Below are 1,052 nucleotides of genomic sequence, written 5' to 3'. Positions count from 1 at the left end.
ACACACACACACCTATGACTCAGAGTGTCAATCGAGAAGGCGTGTAGTAAAATGAAATTGTATTGCTTGTCTACATACCAGCCCCGCGGATCTAGTCATCTTTGCGCTTGCTCCACTATTCAACGTGAGCCATCCTTCGCTGCGTCACCATGGCCGGTAGGCTTCACAGCCTCACGTGCGGTTGATAGCCCAGCGTGGTGCCTCGATATGTGTGCAGACAACGAGGATTTATACCGATAGGCTTTGCCACAAACTTGACACTTGTGAGCTCCAAATGGTGCGTGCTTTTGCATGTGCCTTCTGAAATGTGACTCCTTCGAAAAAACCATGCCGCAAGCCCCACAACTAAGCAATTCATCATCACTATCAGTCGGGTCAACTGACAGTCGCTGCTTGCAAGTACGATGGTGTCCCACTAAAGAAGTTTGGTGACGATAACTCCTGCCACAATATGTGCACTGAAATCTCTCCTGATTCGCTCGGTTTATTGCTTGAAACAACTCGCGATGCTGTTGAACAACCCGGCTGTGAAGAACTGGTTGAGGGGTGAACGGTATTCCATGGGAACTGTGTGCACCAACATTGAGATTAGATGCTGTCACATTCATCGGACCTCTACATTGGATCCGTGACCGTCCGTCGGTACACCCTTCAAACGGCAGTTGAGCATTTCCGTCTCCCCTGGCGTAAGGCACTGGATGCAACTGTTCCGTTGGTGTTCTTGGCTCAGGAATTTTATGTGGTGGATTGGGACCAGTTTGATCTGCAGAAAAAGAACACGACATGAGTACCACAATATTGCAATTGTGTTTTGCGTTTTACCGTATGGGTCGATTCCGTTCAGAAATGCACTGACTCAGTGTGAACTATCGCCAGTGGGGCAACTACTTCGGATTGCCTGGACAGCTCCCTCGCAAACTGCCATACAGGAAAAGATGGATCGGTGAGATCCCATAAAACAATGGTCCGTGGTGTGGGATAACCCATGGGTTATTTTATGTTAGACAGGCCCTTCCAGTTGACGTGCCCAAGTATTTGTTTGAGATGTATAC

The 1,052-nt window shown here is 48.5% G+C and overlaps 1 protein-coding gene across 1 annotated transcript; it reads right to left on the bottom strand.

The window, feature by feature from the left end:
- Nucleotides 1–119: 119 nt before the first annotated feature.
- T265_12271 (hypothetical protein) lies at nt 120–785 on the bottom strand (the record flags this gene model as incomplete). The annotated part of the gene is made up of 1 exon (XM_009179543.1): nt 120–785. The coding sequence occupies one exon, from the start codon at nt 783–785 to the stop codon at nt 120–122; it is 666 nt and encodes a 221-aa protein (XP_009177807.1).
- Nucleotides 786–1,052: the final 267 nt, after the last annotated feature.

The sequence above is a fragment of the Opisthorchis viverrini genome, assembly GCF_000715545.1.
Source record: "Opisthorchis viverrini unplaced genomic scaffold scaffold10804, whole genome shotgun sequence".
Taxonomy (NCBI): Eukaryota; Metazoa; Platyhelminthes; class Trematoda; order Opisthorchiida; family Opisthorchiidae; genus Opisthorchis; species Opisthorchis viverrini.
The sequence above is the reverse complement of the archived record's forward strand: the minus strand, read 5'-3'. Positions and strand labels throughout refer to the sequence as shown.